The following is a 16,215-nucleotide window of genomic DNA, read 5'->3' as shown; positions in this document are numbered from 1 at the left end:
CTGCTTAGTTCAGTGCCCATGAAAACTGTATTAAAGCATGAATATGATTTGCAAGAACAACATGACTTCTTTCACTGGTAGTGTTGAAGTAGTATAGGTGAACTGCTTCGCTTCACAGGGTAGAAGTGGAAGAGTTTAATACTCAACACACATCTTATTTTAAAGTTTAAGAAGTTTTATGGGTTTTCCCACTGGCATGGAAAGAATATGTGTCAGTTTATCTGGGCTTTCACCTTGATTAAATGAGAGAGGGGAAACTACACTGTAATTCCTCATTCTTTGTGGTGAATGTTTAGATGAACTGCTGATTCCTGGTTATAGTATTTGCACAGTAGTGTAGCATGTTTGGAGGTTTTAGCTTTCTAAAAATTGATAGAACTTTGTATACTAAAACAACACACTTGAATTTTGCAGAATTTACACAGATTATTTTCTTTCTAAAGTATTTCAGGTAGTTTACTTAAACCATGTCAGAATTTGCGTAATCCCAGAAATATATCTCATTTTATATGAAAAACTGAACATCAATTTGATGGGCGTCACTGGCTAAACCCTTTCCATTGCGAAACAAGCAGCTCCCTCTGCTGAAAATGCAAAGCTGTGTTTCTACACCTTTTATTACTAGCTAATTCAGTCAAGAGATTAAAGTCATAATATAACTCTTATGTGTACAGTTGCCTGTTTAATTCGTGTACTGGTTTAGGTAATGGAAAATTTATAACAAAGGTGTTGCTTTTTAAGCATCAGCACTGTGGATTCCAGTGTAGCATTTGAAAACTAATTTGAATAGTTTTTTTCTCATGCATAGTTTTCAGTATCCAGGGGTAATCTGGAAGAAAAACTTTCCTTTAGGTACAGACACATAATTATGATCAGAATTTTCAAACAGTTGGGTCTTGAAAAATACTTCCTTTGACACATGAATACAAAGATTCTCCTTAAAAGGACCTTTCCTTGCTCTTTGGAAAGCTGACTGCACTGCCATCTGCTGACAGAGAGGTCACAACAGGGACGCATGAATTACAGAAAAAATCATCTTAACTTTATCATTAGTTTTATTTAATTTGATGCATTATATGAATTTAAACCTCCTCAATAATGTATAATCTTCTGTTTTCAAGCTTTTTATTTAATAGATACCTCTATGAAGTAAAGGTTACATAGTAACATTCAGTAGTTTGTGAAAAGCTTTTCTTAGGCTTGTATTGACGCAGACTTTGAATTTCTAATACCTGTTTGAAAAGTGATTTAGGGTTCTAAAGCTTGAAAATTTTAATTTATTGTTGTGACATGTGGAACATAAGCCCTCCAGAAAATGTCCTCAACACCTTTTGCACTGTTTGGAGCCAAGATGCTGTTTCATGAGTTGAAAGGACCAAGCTGTGGACGCCCTAGTGCATTCCCCCAAACATGGGGTGGCTCTGCCAGGGCTGCATGGGTGGATGCACATCCTTGGAAGCACTGGTGGGTGCATGGAGTGCCAGGCACAAGATTGCTGTGTGGGTTCTTGCTTCACTGGTAGCAATTGTGACCAAACTCAGCGTGGTTTGAGGAGGTGTATAACTATTGTCAGGCAAACCCCATGGGGCTCTGTGAAGCAGCACTTGTGGGGATGTTGGAGTATCACTTCTGGTTCAGATTGACAGAATTACCCAGTACTTTGAAAACAGCAGCCTCTTTTCTGTGTGAGTCACCCCTTCCCTCCCAGCTGTTTTTCTTCCCCCAGAGCAGTGTTGCTAATGGGAGCTGATGCTGGAGGACTCTTTGTATTGGAATTGGTGTGCATGAAATGAGTGATGTTACAGAGCCTCTCTAAAGCTTTACATGCCCACAGGCTGCTAATGCCAATGTATCTTGTTCCAGGCTCTTCAGAAGTATTTTTACCCCCTGACCCTATCTTTGGTTCGGCTATGGCTGAAAAGGAAAATGTTCTTTGTGCCCAGCTCCAGTATTTCCATTTTCCTACCCTCCGGCGCCACGGTTTACACAGCTGGTATGCTGAAAACTGCTATGAGAAATCTTCATTCCTCTGCAAAAGGAGTAAGTTGGGTTCAGTTTCAGTGTTAACTGTGTTGTGTGTTTAAATATGCATATAATAAGTAGTTGGAAATTGTTTCATTACCCTTTCTATTTTTTTGCCCAGTGAATTAGGAAAAAAAGGGTGCAGTTATATTTCTGCTTGATTTTAATAAATAAGAGTGTCATAATGGGTGACTGTCACACAGTACAGAGTTTTATTAAAAGATCATTAGGAAACAGTATCAGCTCCAAAACAAACTTGGGCAAAAAAAAGTTTCTTTTTTTAATGCCTTAGTAGTAAACATTGCTCTTAAGTTATTAATTTCACATTAAAATGAGGAAATGCTTATTTTAGAGTATAGCAAATTCTACAAAATTCTTTCTAGCTAATTATTAGACCTAGAAGGGAAAGACAAGTGGAGCTCACCGACTTAAAAGTGGAAAAAAGGCTTTTGTTCTGTATCTTGCAATGCTGTACTCCAAAAGCCTTGATACCAACAGAGATATTTGCAGTATTATCAGGTAATCTTAAACATTACCTGATCTAGGTGGTGCTTCTTTGCAAGGAGAAAAGTTGTTTAATTTGAAGGTTATACAGGGTGCAACTGACTGCCAGGGAAGTTGTGCAGCCTCTGTCCTCAGAGGTTTTTATGACCAGATTAGATAAAACCCTGAACAACCCATTGGGATATCATGGCTGACCCTGCTTTGATCAGAGATTGAGCTGGAGACCTCCTCAGGTCTCTTCCACTCTTAATCTTCCCTGTGGACCCCAGCAGCTGACCTGTGCCTGGGGTGGAGGGGACAGGCCACCCTCCCTGAGCAGACATTCCAGCTGCCAGCTCCCAGCACTGTTTTCTCTCTCTGGTTTTGTCACTTGCTTTTAGGTCAGTGGGCAAAAGGCAGCTAAGCTTCCCCTGCTGGGCAGGGATCAGGATGCTGCTAGGACAGTGGAAGTACTATTGCCTGGCTCCCTTTTTAGTCCTGGCCTGTTAAAAGGCCTTCAAATTTGGTCTAGAAAAGATCCAGCTTTTCCTAATACCAGGAAAGAGGAAGGGAGCTGCAGCAGGCTTTGGCAGTGAAGGTTAAGCTTCTCAGACCACTTGCTTTCCTCCATCTTGGAGAGGATGCTTGAAGTGTGTCAGTTCCATTAAATACCTAAAACCCACCTTTTCAATGAACTGAAAATCATCTCTGTGTCCCTGGAGACCATCCATTACCCTTTCCACTCCCTGGAGATCCCTTTTCAAAGATCTTTAATGTAAAGACCTGGATTTTAACTGGTGGTCTGCTTATGTTTACAAATCACTTAACACAATAAATGAAGCTGAATTCCATGGATATGGATGTGCCTTTCTGTTCTAGGCCAGACTTGTGTTGATATCAAAGACAACATTGTTGATGAAGGCTACTACTTCACTCCCAAAGGGAATGATCCCTGTTTGAGCTGCACGTGTCACAACGGTGAGCCTGAGATGTGTGTGGCTGCCCTGTGTGAGCGGCCCCAGGGGTGTCAGCAGTATCTCAAGGACCCCAAGGAGTGCTGCAAATTTACCTGCTTAGACCCAGGTAAGACTCTGTTGCTACAGTTTTGTCAGTAAAAATTAGTTGAGTGCTCAACTTGGGTATCTTTGGGTATAGCTTTGTTTGAAACAACACATCCTTGTAGTGCTTCTACATTGCTGGGTACAACCACCCCGTGGGAAGGGTCTCAAATAGTGGGAAACACTTCAGGCTGTGGCTGGTAAAAATGAATTATCCATGATGCTACATAGAAAGGAGAAGCAATAGTTTATTTCCAGTTTGGAGAGGGACAATACTGTGGGTTTTTAGTAGAGCATCTTAGTACATTTCCTTTGTCATGTTTAGTTGTCATGAACACAAAACACTTTTCTCTTGAGTACTAATTAAGCATCCTTTTCTGGTCATGAGCATGTTTATGTGTGGAAGTTTTCATGCAGGGATCATGTGGGAAGCAGAGTTTTTAAATTGTATCTTTTCAATAGTAATCAGGACATACAGCCTTGGTTATTGGATTTGGCATATCAGTGCAGGTTTTTGTTTTGGATCAATGAAGTCAATGCAGTTGACTTTGAACTGTTTGTCAGTCACTGTTTTGGGGTGCAGATTTTGGGGAGGTTATTTTTCTGTACAGGAAAGAAATGTAGCTTCCTTGGAATTTACTGTGAGAGAGGTCAGCTACTGGAGCAGATTGTGGAAATGCCTTCTCTGCAGATATTCAGTGCCTGATTGGACTCTGTCCTGCATAGCCTGCTCTAGCTGATGCTGCTTGAACAGGGGTTGCACTAGATGATCTCAGGATGTTCCCTTTACCCTCAGCCATTCTGTGATACTGGGTTTTTTGGTATTTTAAAATAACCCAATCTTATCTGAGTGCATTAAGAAACTTTTTCTGAACTCCTGTGGAAAACGCAGAAGGTCAACTCTTCCATCAGAGGCTTCTATTTCAATCTGTTACAAATAAAGGGGTACTTATTGGCTTCCAAATTTGCAGTCTTATTAGTCCTAACTAGGGAGATTAATCATTAAAAGCCACTGTCTCTCCTTGTGGCACATTTGTTCTGAGGGTTAAGCTTAACAGATGTTTGCAGCTAGTGTGGCAGGTCTGCAGTGAAAATAGGGAAAAAGCAGGAGTCTTCCTCCCACTCTTATCAGCTGAATTAAGACTTAGGCTTCACTTTTTTTATCTGCAGGAACAGTGTCAGCAAAGCATCATCCAGCAGACAGGATAGGATGACCTGGGATAACCTCATGTCGTGTTCTTTAATCCTTGTTTATTGCTGTGGGTCTTAACTATTTCGTGAATACTGATCTGAAGAGTGTATTTTACCATCCTTTCTCATATTTAAGCTTTTCTTCTGTATTGATGCTAAATGAGACTCTTTCATTATACTCTTGCTTGAAGTGTTCTGGTGGATTTTTCAGTAACTCAGTTTTTTAGAAAGGAGTTATCAAGCAGTCATCCAACTTCTGTCATCATGAAGTTGCTTCAGCTAGTGATAAACACAGAAAATTTTAAATTAAACATTTCAGTTTTCCTTCTGGGTGGTTATAAATGACTATTCCAGATGACAAAAATTAATGAATTACTTTCTTTAATCAGCATGTATTTATCTTTGTCCAATTCTTTAATGTATCTTCCCTAAGCTGTGTTGCAAAGGAAAGAAAACAGTTTACTAATCAACAGTAAGTAAATTAATCACCCAAGGAGAAACCTGGGGGAAATAAATCCTGCTGTTGAGTTGGCAGGTAATCAGCTCTTGCAGTGTGAGTGGGTGAGCAATGATTACAAGTGGTAACAAATATTACTCAAGGACTTGTAGTAGGGGGATTTTTCAGTGGTAGGAGTAAGCTGAGCAATCACAGCTATACTCACTTAAAAGATGCTTCTCATTTAGCCAAAGATAAATAGCAAAGGAAGATTTTGAAACCCAGGTAGTCTGTTTATTGCTTCTCCATGTAGTGGTAGAAAATAATTTTTCTGTTGTGGCTCTTGTTTAGACAGACCTGCAACTGTGAAAAGGTAGCAGAAGAAATAAAATACTTGGAAAGAACTGATGTGCTGAAGCTTTTCTAGTGACTGAACTGGTGCAGTTATAGGGCACTACTATACTGAGGGTAAAAACAAGTTTTCTGAAATAATTCATTTTGTATTTATGTGGGCTTTAGGTGTCTTTGGTGGTCTCAGTCCCACCCTAGAGTTCATGCCTACTTACTGCCACACATTTTTGCACCTGCACTGTACTGTGATGTGGTTCTTTCTCACAGAAAAATGCTGCCCTATCTCCACCTGGCTCCCCTTCTCCAAACAAATCTTGTTCTTTCTCATGGCATGTTGATATCAATTGTCCTTGATATCAATTGTTATTAACAACAATTCTCATCTGTTACTACTAACAGTCCTTGGCTGGCTCCACAGCCACCTGATTGTTGGTGTTTGAGACATACACATGAGCCCCTTATCTGGGAATTGAGAGATCAAAAGGATCCCACTTTGGACTCCAGTTTCTAGGGTCACAAGAGAGTGGGCTCTAGTTTTAGTAATTTTCCATCCTAGCTACAGTTTGAGTCAGTAACTGTCTTTGAAGGTGCAATAACAAAAATATCACTCCAAGTAGGTTGTTATTCAGGCAAGAAAAATAAGTTTCCGAGGCTGTTCATTAAAAAGCAGATGTTCTTTAGACACCTGTTAGTTCCTGGGAACACTCAGTGTTTCTGATAAACTCAAGAGGGCTTAGTCCAGGTGCAGCTCATCAAGGCTGAGGTCTAATGAGCATTTCTCAGATCACAGTGCAGCCTGCAGAGGGGGGATGCGCCACCAGTATTCATCCCATGACTAAAGTCAGCATCTCTGGGCCTCTGCACCTATGTGTATGTTTTACTAAAGGCACTTCAGTGCTACTGAAGCCTTGAATATTGTGCAGTGATCATGGAGTCGGCCCCGCCGTAAGATGGAGGAGGAGCAGGGGCAGGTCTGTGGTGTTCATGAGGCTGTGCTGGCTGGGAGGTGTGTGACTGCATCAGTTGAAGCTCTGTCTGTGGTACTTGCTGAAGGGTTTGACAGCACCCAGGCTTTTGTGCTGCACAGCCAGATCTGAGAGGGTGTAATGTTCAGCTTTATACATAGTGCACTATTAAATGAATTTCTTCTTGCCAAGAAGGCGTTACATAATAAATGCCAACCTGTTAGCCACGTACTGCAACGATACCAATGAGGTGAATTTTTCTGTTATTAGCATGTCTAGCAAACTAATACTTAAAACTTTTGCGAGGCTGAAAGCCTTCTTTTATGAGGAATCTTTTATAAGACTTCAGTTGCAGTTAGTGAAAGGGAAAGTATGGAGGGAGCTCTTGCAGCTCGAGTAGGTGTGGGAGAGGTGGCCAGGATCTGGCTGGCTCCTCTGAGAAGTGGTCCTGCAGTGCCTGGGAAGGGGGCCATCCCTGCTGGTGTTTGTGTCCTGCAGCAGCAGGTGACCACGTTGTGAGACCACCTCATCTGTTTCTTACTCACCCCTAACCTGCTTGTTTCTCATTTAGAAGTCTTTAATGGGAAGTTAGTGCAAAGAACACCTTATATCAACTTTAGGTCATTCTAGTTTGTGTAGAGTACCTGTGTATGTGTTTGCTACTTATGCATAACCAAGTGGGATTACTTGAATTTGAAAAATTAATGCTTCTTGTGCCTGGTGCAGGGAGTACAGTGGTAATTTGTTCACAACAGCCTTTCCTGTGTGGGTCTGGCTAGCAATGGGATAGAGCTCTCCAAGTTCTGAGCTCCTGGGTCTGTTTCTTGTTCTGCCACTTGCTTTTAGTATAACTCTAGAAAAAGTTTTAATTCCCATTCACCTTAATCTCTTCAGTTCCCGAGTGATGATTACTGTGTTCTTATCACTTAGTGGTTCTAACCAGTGTACTGGGTGACAGTGACAATGTTCAGAGATTTTTTAATTGGAAATTGAAGGGTTAGGATGTTCAGAAATTATTTAGTGTATAGATATGCCAGTTCTCAAGTCTTTGTCTCTTTAGTATAATATGATCAGCCATGCAAGGGAAACAAGTGGATGTGCAATATGCCACTAACCTTTCTTTTTTCCAATTTTCGGAGGCCCGAAGCCTTCATTGGTTTTCCCCTTTTCCTGAGGAAGATATTATTAGATACTTTCAGATCTTCTTGCAGTAAAAAGATAAATCACCTGATGATTCATGTTTTTCTTATATATTTGAAATATGGAGAAGTGTTAAACCAGGCTAATGAATCTCCACTCTACGTTTATCTCTGTGTTACTGACAGAAAAACATCAAGAAAAAATGAATCTTGAACAAAAATGACAGGCTGTTTTTATGTTTTATGAACAGATGGCAACAGCCTGTTTGACTCAATGGCTGGTGGAATGCGCCTGATCGTGAGCTGCATCTCCTCCTTCCTCATCCTCTCTCTGCTGCTCTTCATGGTCCACCGGCTGCGCCAGCGGCGGAGAGAGCGCATAGAGTCTTTGATCGGAGCCAATTGTGAGTATCAGCCCTCTCCTTGTGCTGCACATTGGTGTATGTAAAGGGGAGAAAAGTCATCCTCTTGCTTGACTGTGCCTGTGGGCACAAGACCTGTGTCTTGGTGGGGTCTTCAAACTTGAACTTCTATAGATAACGGAAGAATATTTTTGTTTGTATGTGCTCCAAATCTGAAATATCTTCTGTGTGAACAATAGTTTGTAGTTTGAAGAGGTTAGAGTCAAATTTAGATGTGATGCAGGACAAACAGACTGAGGAGCAGGTGGGCCTGGGTATTGTGTAATTGCAGCAAGTTGACTTGGATGGGTTATGTAGGCTTTTCTAGGTCTCCAGGAGACCCGAGTTCCTGGGGTGTGAAAAGTGGAAAAAAGTGTTGAGATCTGACTTAAACTGAGGAAGCCAGCACGAGATAAAGTCACTTACTCCTTTTCTTCTCTTGAAATAGTGCACCATTTCAACTTGGGCCGCAGGATGCCTGGTTTTGATTACGGTCCCGATGGTTTTGGAACTGGCCTTACTCCACTGCATCTTTCAGACGATGGGGAAGGTGGAGCATTTCATTTTCACGATCCCCCTCCACCCTATACTGCTTACAAGTACCCAGATATTCAACATCCTGATGACCCACCTCCTCCTTACGAGGCTTCTGTCAATCCAGACAGCATCCTTTGTTCTACTCCAGGTATGCAGGCAATAATTTCTTTTTTCTCCCACTTTTTCATTTTGGCTAGAGGATGGATTTTTTTTTTTTTTTAAGCTATAATCATGTGTTTTAGCAATTGTGACAGAAAAGACATTTTACCAAAAAAATTGTGATTTCTGTGATGGGAAAGTCTTTTGTTAAAATGTATCATTAAGTTTGGTTTTTCTCAAAGGTTTTTTTAATCACCTAACTTAGCAGTGGAATCCAATCTGTAAGCAGTTTACCTCTTAAACCTATTTTTGAGCCTAACCTTGGATGGATTAGCTGGTTACCTTTTTTTTACCATGCTGCTACCATTTTTGACCTTTTGAAGATAGGTCGATAGAGTTTGGTGTTAAGTAGAACAAATGTCAAGTACAAGGGATTCTGGATAAAATGTATCCAGCCTCTTCTCTCCTCCCTGCTTCTCCCACCCACACCCCCCAAAAATTGACCAAAAATACCACTGTCTAATGATTCACCCAGTGCTCTTCAGTTTTGCAGCTGTGATATTCACATACTGTAGAAATCATTCCAATTTGGGATTTTATAGCAGCATATTTCACAAGATAAGCGAGCCTGATTAGAGCAAGCATTTTATTTATATGTTAAAGTTTTATTTTTGTTACACAATTTTCCTCTTTTGCAGTCTCATCTTGTTGTGCATTAGCTCAAAACCAGGAAAAACTCAGAGCTTCCAGAAATACGGATCATAAATCTGTTTGGGAACGTGAAATGGTAAACTTCACGTTCTGATTCTGCTTGGTTTTTTGTCCTTTGCAGATGGAGTTCTTTCTCAGGCTGTGCAAAGCAGTCCTCCATCACTAGGAAACTGTGATGTATCCGCACAGCTGACAGAGGGATCGCTTCCTCCCTCAGTTGGTCCTTCTCCAGTGGAGCTGGAAGACTCTGCTGACAGCAGCACCTTTCTTGTCCCTCCTGACACACCCATAAATGAAAACACCCCAGCAGAAACTTTGACAGGCAGCCGCCACAGCCACTGTTCCCTCAACACCATTGTATAAAGGAGTGAAACGCCCAGCACCGCTCAGAGTTTTAGCAACTGTTTGCACAGACAAACACTAATCCGTGGCTTGAACTTCAGAAAGAATCTCCACTTTGTTTTTCAAACACTGCTTTTATGTTCTAGATTAGGATTGTGCCTCTCGTCTTTTGGCTGTTGTTATTCATTCACTAATCAATTTGTCCTGTAAATATGGATTGTACAACTGCTCTTTTTCTCCATTGGCTATGGAAAGGAGAGCAGAGAATTCCTTTGACTTCTGAGGAGGTGAGAAGTATGGGTGGTTTGGGTTTTTTTTTCCTTAACCTGAGAGGAATCAAAATCTACATCAGAGGAGAGCTGCTTGGATTTGGCTGGATACCACTGAACCCAGGAAAAAGACAATGGAAAAGAAGGGTGGGGGCAATCACTGTTCAAGCAGAGAAGATGGAGCTGCAGCGGAGGGGGCTGGGGGCCTGTTTTATGGAGTGGGACACATGCCATCAAGAGTTACACTGTGTAAAACACTTGGGGTTTTGGTCTGCCTTGATCAGAACACCAGAGAAACTGGAGCAGGAATGGTCTACGCAATATGTGACAAATGGGTACTGAGAAAACTGGGATTTGCAATTACAATTGTTTGTTGTAGGTAGTTGCAAAACTTCATATTGTTGGATAAACTTCTGGCCCATGAACTGTATGATGTCCCTTTGGTAGAACCCTCATGTGTGTTAGGAAGTACTTTAGGGCAGAGATGGGGAGCAATTAACTTTGATGCAGCCTGAGTTCACTGTATGACACCCCTGTTTTAATCCCATAAGTAAGATTGAGGTATTTTCTTTCTGGTTTAACTTCTTTGCAGTGAACGGTTGCATAAAATTGGCCTGGATACAAGACCACTGTTCTGCTTTTATTATTGCATGCTATATTTAGCATGTGTGTTCCCTCCCCTTCAGTTCATTTCTTTACAGTTCTACAAACACCACTTAAAAATGGTGGTCAACATGTACTATAGGTGATGTTTAATTCTAATTGGACACCTGTTCCTTATCTCAGTCCCATAAATAGCCAACCCTGTTCTAGAGATTTCCCCTGTGTCCCCCAAGCCATTTATCCAGGTCCCATGAGGGGTTATAATGAGGTTAGTGTACTTAAATCAATAAAGCAGTTTGCTTCAGTCTGATATGTCAACCTAAATTTCCCCCTTGTATTGAACTCTTTAAGCTAAGTTAATTTACAGATGGCAAAGATTCATTCAATCCCTTACAATACCCAAAGTCAAGCACTGTTGGTTTTGATAATGAGTATAAAATAATCTTCACAGGCAGTTTTAAATTTTAGATTTCAGTGTGCAAATAGTTTACCTTTTTCTCCCATACTCCCATTGCCTCTACTTCTCCTTGACTTACTGTAACAGTCAGCAGATGAGATGAATTTTAAGGAATTTGTAAAGAATGCCTCTTGTGAGTGGTCTCCTGTTACCTTATGAAGGGTACGAGCCTAGAGGGACAGGAAGAAAGCACTGCATGGGAGTGTGTATGTGATCTATTTTTCTAGTAATGATGAGAAATCATACTTGTATGACAAATCCTAACCCATTGTTGTGGTTTCCCAGTGCAGCTGACTCTTTCCCCATGGAATATGCTGCTACTTTCTATTCCCTGTCTTGCCTATAGGCTTATACTGTACTTGGGGATTGGTCTTGACAGTTCAACTCGTTTTGCACAGAAAACTGTGAGTTTGGTTATCGAGGTCGTATCTGGTGTCTCGGCACCAGACACTCGCAAACAGCCCTGACTCCAGCGGAGAGCGTGAATCACAGTTCTGGGGAGCGCTGCTGGCACACGAGTGGGAGGAAGCACTGGTAGGAAGCCTCTGCCTGGAGCTGTTCCACCACCCCTTCCTGCTCTCTGCTGTGCCTGGCTCCAGCAGCAGTGCTGCAAAACTAGAGGAGCAGTTCTCCACCCTGTGGGATCTCTGACTGAGACCTCCTCCGAGTTCCAAGTCCTGGTCTAATGAAGTGGATGGATAGCAGTAGTCAGAACCATGCATTCAAATTATTGAGCATTTCTGAAGTATGAAAATAAAGCGGGTTTTGTGCATTTTTGAGCACATTCATACGTTTTATACATTGTATGTACTGATTTTTCTTTAGTTTTATAGGTACGAATGCGTGTGTGCGTGCGTGTGTATCTGGGTGGTGATATATATATATATACAAACACATATATATATATCTATACATACTGTAGACCGTAACCTTTGTGCTGTGTCCAGCTAGGTGAAGCTAAGCACTGAGATAGAAATTAGGCTCTAGAGTTAATACTTCTCTCAAGCTGGCTACACTCTCTTGTAGGACAGGCTGTGATAGTGTACACTTAAATAGGATGCAAAGTCTATGCTACTACAATCTGTTCCTTAAAAGTACTTTGTTAGCAGTGCAAAGTAGAAAATTTCCTATTTCTTTTGAAGCCAGATTTGTCCTTTGTAGTATCCTAGCGCAATAACAAAAGGCCTTTTGGCTTGGTTCAGTCTCTGAAGCTGCATTTTGTGGCTGAGGTGAACAGATACCTTACCTCACACTTCTCCTAACACTGCGGGAATCTGTTCAATATTTTTGTATTTTACTTTTGGTTCTGTGGTGGATTTTATTTTCAAATAAGCTCTGTTACAACTGGCAACTTCATTGTGGCTCCTGGTTGTAGCTATTCCAAATGCAGGCTTCTTTGTAGGAAGCCTCAGTGTGATATTTTCTGCGTTGCTTCTGAGCCTTTCCCACTTGTATATTGGCAGGAGGCTGCTATTTTCTCTGTTTTCCCCTATCCTTCTTCATCTTAAATGTAAACAAGGGAAATTCTGCCTTGAATGGAGCAGCTCACTAAGTACAGATCATTTACCTCTCAGTGAGCTGCTAATTTGGCAATAAAATTGTCATTTCCCTCCCCCTCTTTTAATGTAGCTTTTTCACATTGAGTACTTTCTCTTGGAGTAAGAGCCTTTGTAGCAGAAAATGTCCCAACTACTCAGACTGCTGGACCAACTGGGGAAGAGTTAAGTTTTCTTGACAACAGTGGACTCCTCAGCAAACCTTCCTTGCCCTTGGCAAGGTGACTGGGCAGTTTGTCCCGAGGGCTGATGACAGGGAGTTGATGCTTGCCCAAGGAAAACCTCTCTGGTTTGATTGCCACTCACTTAATGAGATCTTTGGAGTTACTTTCTGCATTGATTTTTCCCCACTGCCATTCACATCTCTGGATGTTCTTCTTAACATCTGGTGCATCCTGAATGTCCCTGCAGCCCCAGCAGGGAGATGACATTACCACATGGTTTCCAGCAGCCTGTGTGAGCCCAGGGTGTGTTTTTCTCAGGATGCCCTTGACCACAGTTGTTGTCAAGTCCCAGTGCTTGGTTCTGTGCTGGGCTGGTCCTGTCCCACTGTGGCCTCAGACAAAGCTGCTCCTCAGCTTCCCTGTACCGTGGTGCCATGGTGAGCCCTCTGCTGTTCCCTAAGAGCAGCTCCAGACACTCTGGTTTGTCAGTCCCACAGCAGCCTCTGGCTCTATACTGGGAGAGTTCAGAGTTAAATGTTGCAGGGGCAGTGGGTTCTGCTGTGCAGGATCAGCACCATCATTCAGGTGTGCGAGGAGCTTGTCTGTGTAGTGTTCAGTCCTGTTTAGTTTGAGCTTCAGACTGTTCCTTTAGCCATGCCCAGCAGGACACTGATCTAGATGTAAAATGAAGTAGGTGGACATTTTTTTCTGAAGGCTGAATCTTAGTCTCCACAGGTGCCATGGAGTGATGGCCTGTTTCAGTACTGGCAAAGAAAATGGTTTTTTTTGTGACCAGTAATTATTACCATTCTTTTCCCATCTCATGTTAAATTAATTTGAACCTGGTACTTAAAGATGTTTTTATTTTTCAGATGTGACTTCTCAGTGGCAAAACACTGATGTTTTAATGTTGCCTCGTACAATCCATAATGTGCATCTCCTTTTTTCAGTTGCTGAAATGTCTTTTTTAAGTTTCCCTTGCAAGTTGGGAGCTGGACTGTAAAATTAGAGCAGTTGAGTGTAGAGGAGGTGAGTCAAAGTTCATGTTTGCTTCTCATGTTCTCCAGTCCCAAGTGAAATAGGTGTTTCCTTGGAATAGATGCTTTCAGTGATGAAGATGCGCTTCCCCCTAATAACAGTCAGCATTGCCTGACTGCTACAGTACCACATAGCTTTAATTTTCTAGTATGTGCCCCTCGAGTGTTGAGTGGGTCAGGGCTGCTGCCAGCAGAGGTGACTGTGCTGCACCATCCCTGTGTGTTGGGCTGAGGATGCCTGGGAGGCTGTGAGAGAATGAGACACTGCTTTGTACCTTCCTCTGGAAAATCATTTTAGCCAGTGCTGCACTTGCAGGCTTCTCCTGTGTAGTTGGTTTGTGACTGGACTTAACTGTGGCAGTGTATAAAAGATTTTGATATTGTGTGAAATACCATGTAGAATTAAAATTTGATACTATAATAATTGAGTCCCTGTGACACTGGTTTTCATTTTAACTTCTTTGGGGTTGGCACTAATCTCCTTTTTTTTTTTTCAAGATGCTGTGAGAAACATTTCATCCAAATGCCAAATAAATTGTGTTCTGTAAGAGAAATGTTGTGTTCCAATGTCTCCTGATTTCTGCGTCGATGTGGTTGCCCAGCGTTGTGAAGGAGGGTTTTGTTAAATCACTTGTCTGAGCTGTGATCTTGCAAAAAGATCAATAAATGCATTTAACTTTGAGCAGGTAGTCTGCCAGAGTTCTTATGTGTACAGATTCCAGTGGGATTCACCTGTATTAGTGTGATTTAGGAAAGTCTTGAGTTTATACCCAAGAAAATGAAGAGCAGTATGTTCCTGCTGCCCTCCCCAAACCCCTGGGAAGCTGCTGAGTGCAGGGGCAGGGGGTTCTGCAGAGGGAGAGGCTGGTCCGGACTCCAGCTCCCTCTTTTCCCACGAGCTCGCAGTGTTTGCAGCGGGGCCGGGCGGGCTCCGCCCCGTCCCTGTGCCTGCGGAGGGCAGCCGGCCGCGGCCCCGAGCGGCGCAGCTCCGGAGATCCGCCTCGGCTCCGGCCGGGCGCTGCTGGCTCGGCTGGGCCCTTGCCCCGCTGCTGCCCTTGGGGGCACACAGAATCTGTGCCAGCTCTTGGAGGGGCTCGGTGTGGCCCGGAGCCTCGTGGGGTTCTGCTGGTGCTGGGACATCCCGTGCAGATACATCTTGCCCTGGCCTCCTGCCCCTTGCCCGGGGCCGGGACAGCTCCTGTAGGGAGCAGCGCGGCTTGTCCGAAGCCCGGCCACGGCTCTCGGGGCTGCCCGCCCTGCCCCGGGACACCCGCGTCCAGAGGCAGCTGTCTGCGCTGACCCTCGGGCGCTGTGGCAGGGCATTGCTGGGCAGCCTCCCGCTGTAAGCTCTTAGCAGCTTAAAACGCGTTTTCTGAGCGAGTGCCGAGCAGCTGCGCTCAGCACGGCGTGTCCGGGGCGCTCAGCCCCTGGGAGAGCGCCAGGGCGGGGAGCGTGTCGGAGGCAGGGACCGCGGGTGCCAGGCCGTGGGGCGGGAGATGTCGCTGACCCCTGCCATGAATGCGGGGGCTGTGCAGCGGCGTGTGGCCAGAGCGCATCTGCCGGCCACAGTGCCTCCTTTGTGCCGCGCTCCCTGCCCCGCTCCCAGCTTTCTTCCTGGGCTAGCAACAGCTTATCGTGGGGATCAAAGATCAGAGCATTTACTGCCTCTGAACTTTGCCTCTCTGGATGCCCGCCTCCCTTCGTGCACCCATCCCTGTGTGATGTGAACCACGCTCTGGAGGCTCAAGTCTTGATCTTGTCACTATCACTGTCCTTGTCTGCCCGTGTCCCAGGCCAGGCTCCTGGGTAGCAGTGAAGGATTTACCTCCAGGAGCTGCTGGCACCTCTGCTGCGTGGCACAGGGCTTGCTGATGGTGCACATGGTGGGGGCTCCCATCAGGGTGGCACTGTGCCCACGACCAATCAATGGTTGCAGCTTAAGTAACTATTATTATCTTTCAGTGGTATTTTTCCCCTTATCGTGGCTCTTGCCCTTGGTGCTGTGACTACACGTGTCTGCAGGGACCTCTCCACCTCCTGGCTCAGTGGCATCAGGCTGATGGACGTGGTGTTGCCCTATGAGGAGGACACAAAACTGCAGGATCAGCTGTGAGCTCACCACCACCACCACGTCAGCAAGGCCAGCAGTTTCAAGGCTTGATCTGGTTCTTGTAGAAACTGGAGGTTGCTCCTGCCTGCCATGAGTGCAGCCAGCCATGCACCCTAGGCAACAATGCAGTGGGGATGGGTGGGAGCAGGTATGGCACAGTGCTGCAGTGCCACCACTGCCTTTCCACATGCCTTGTAGATCCCACTTCTTCCTCACTCTGTTCTCGCTTCTTGTGGGGGCTATGCTGAGCCCCACACCCTACTCTTGCCCCTCTTGCTAAAAAT

General features: G+C 43.8%; 1 protein-coding gene across 3 annotated transcripts in view; it reads left to right on the top strand.

The window, feature by feature from the left end:
* DGCR2 (DiGeorge syndrome critical region gene 2) overlaps nt 1-14,375 on the top strand; it is a 44,939-nt gene extending 30,564 nt beyond the window's left edge. For all 3 annotated transcript variants that reach the window (XM_077787160.2, XM_021549898.4, XM_085593091.1), the window contains exons 6-10: nt 1,864-2,040; nt 3,385-3,588; nt 7,897-8,049; nt 8,495-8,731; nt 9,515-14,375. In XM_077787160.2, coding sequence (XP_077643286.1) covers nt 1,864-2,040; nt 3,385-3,588; nt 7,897-8,049; nt 8,495-8,731; nt 9,515-9,756 — 1,013 coding nt within the window. In that variant the 3' untranslated portion in view covers nt 9,757-14,375. The remainder of the gene's footprint in view (nt 1-1,863; nt 2,041-3,384; nt 3,589-7,896; nt 8,050-8,494; nt 8,732-9,514) is intronic.
* The last annotated feature ends 1,840 nt before the right edge of the window (nt 14,376-16,215 follow it).

This window comes from Lonchura striata, chromosome 15, assembly GCF_050655825.1.
Source record: "Lonchura striata isolate lonStrDom1 chromosome 15, ASM5065582v1, whole genome shotgun sequence".
Classification (NCBI taxonomy): Eukaryota; Metazoa; Chordata; class Aves; order Passeriformes; family Estrildidae; genus Lonchura; species Lonchura striata.
Note: the sequence above shows the minus strand (reverse complement) of the source record. Positions and strands in the feature narration are given on the sequence as shown.